This window comes from Phaethon lepturus, unplaced genomic scaffold (assembly GCF_000687285.1).
Source record: "Phaethon lepturus isolate BGI_N335 unplaced genomic scaffold, ASM68728v1 scaffold31157, whole genome shotgun sequence".
Classification (NCBI taxonomy): Eukaryota; Metazoa; Chordata; class Aves; order Phaethontiformes; family Phaethontidae; genus Phaethon; species Phaethon lepturus.
In genome coordinates this window covers 3,076-5,198 of record NW_010554535.1, presented here as the reverse complement: position 1 = coordinate 5,198, position 2,123 = coordinate 3,076, and the positions used below count along the sequence as shown (strand labels likewise).

The window sequence follows — 2,123 nt, the reverse complement described above, 5'->3', positions numbered from 1 at the left end:
CTTGGCCAAGTACTTGATCCACTCCATCAACTCCGACAACTGCATCCTGCTGTACCAAGCTGCCGCCATATTCGGTCTCCTGGACCTCTTCCACTGCGCCGCGCTCTACATCAGGGACAGCTACGCTGAGCTGGAGGAGTACCTGGACTGCCTCTCCACTGACTTGCGGGCCTACGTGGAAGCCCTCCTGCCGAGCACCTTCGTGGCTGTAGGAGCCCACACGCCCACCTTCGAGTTCCTGGAGGACCTCTCCAGGACCATCTGCTACCTGGATGAGGAAACCAACACATGGAGGACCCTCTCCTGCCTGCCACTGAGCGCCAGCACATTCCTAGCCGGCATGGCGACCATGGATAATAAGATCTACATCGTGGGCGGTGTCTACGGGGCCAGCAAGCAGGTGGTGGAGAGCAGCTTCTGCTACGACGCTGACACCAACACCTGGAGTGAGTTCCCCAGCCCTCATCAGCTGCGCTACGACGTCAGGCTGGTGGGCCATGAGGGCTACCTCTATGCCATTGGCGGGGAGTACGAGAAGATCTCGCTGAAGTCCGTGGAGAGGTATGACGTGGCCTCCAGCACCTGGACGTTCGTCTCTGACCTGCCGCAGCCGAGTGCGGCGGCACCCTGTGCCCAAGCTATGGGGCAGATCTTCGTTTGCTTGTGGAAGCCACTGGACACCACTGTCATCTATGAGTACGAGCCCCGGCGAGATGCGTGGCTTCCTGTCACTGAGCTCAAGCGGCACCAGAGTTACGGGCACTGCATGGTGGCCCACCGTGACAACCTCTACGTCATGCGCAATGGCCCCTCGGATGACTTCTTGCGTTGCGTCATTGACTGCTTCAACCTGACGTCGCGGCAATGGACCGCCCTGCCCGGGCAGTTCCTGAACAGCAAAGGAGCCCTCTTCACTGCCGTCATCAGGGGCGACACCGTCTACACTGTCAACAAGATGCTGACGCTCCTCTACTCCGTGGAGGAGGAGACCTGGAGGTTTAAGAAGGAGCGGGCAGGTTTCCCACGCAGCGGCTCCCTGCAGACCTTCCTCCTGCGGCTGCCGAGGCGCGACCACAACGTCGCAATGTAGGTGGCCCCCCGTCCCACGTCAGGATGCTCTCCTTGCACGTGGCCTCGGCTCTGCACCCGCGGAGCCATGCCCAGGTCCAGGGATGTGTCACATTGGACCTTGGAGGTGACACTAGACCCTACCAAGAGGGAAAGGGGCTGCAGGCAGCTGCTGCCTGCCTCTGCCTGCACTGCATGGGCTGTGTGCAAGGTCCTACCAGACGTGGACTCGCGAGTCAACGCGTGCAGGGCTTCATGGCTTCTGCAGAGGAGAGGTACCAAAGAGATGCAAACACAGGTTATATTTATTCTGACCGCACTCTGAAGGTGTGCAGCATCCCACCTCCTCTCTGCTCCAACGGGAAATCATTCATTATATCCTGGGATTAAAAGGAAAGCTATAAACCCCCCTGTGTTTCTCATTACTCTTGGGTTTTGGGGGTTTCTTTTCCCCCCTTCTGAAGGAAAATACCTCGTAACAGGGATCCACGTCAAGGCTCACTCCTGCCCCCTAAATGCTTTTTCAGCTGCGGCTCCGTGTCAGAGCCGTCCGTGGGAGTGCGGTTCCCAGGCAGCCCTGCGCTCCCCGGGGAGATCTCCACGGCTGCTTAGCGGGGTCCTGGGAGGAGGAGGGGAGAGGGGAGGTGGGGGGGTGAAGGAAAGCATCTCCTGGGCATCAGGTGCTTCATGCACTGAGGGGCTCCTGGGACCTGGGAACCACCCGTCACCCCCCCGCATGCGTTAGCAGGCTCGTCTGCCAAGCCCCAGCACAGACCCAACGGAGTGGCAAGTGCTGGTGCTCATCAGAGACTCATTTGAGCCAAGACAGGGTCTTCTGAGGACATGGCCAACCCTGGAAATACAGAGGGTGCAAAAAGGGAAGGAAGGGAGAGAGCAGCACCGTTGCATGGCGATGCCAGGCTTGCAGAGGTCTTCTCTGCTAGCAGAGCTCCATGACCAGATGAGCTGTTCTCACGAAATGCCACCGCCCGGCGTTGGAGGTTGCTAGCCCTCAACACCAGCTCTGGGGACGGTTGGAGAAGGTTGAGCTCCGC

The 2,123-nt window shown here is 59.5% G+C and overlaps 1 protein-coding gene across 1 annotated transcript; it reads left to right on the top strand.

Moving 5' to 3' along the window:
- Positions 1-4: 4 nt before the first annotated feature.
- On the top strand, positions 5-1,090 carry KBTBD13 (kelch repeat and BTB (POZ) domain containing 13; the record flags this gene model as incomplete). The annotated part of the gene is made up of 1 exon (XM_010291894.1): positions 5-1,090. A coding segment is annotated over one exon (1,086 nt), but the record flags the coding sequence as incomplete, so codon positions are not given.
- Between the last annotated feature and the right edge of the window lie 1,033 nt (positions 1,091-2,123).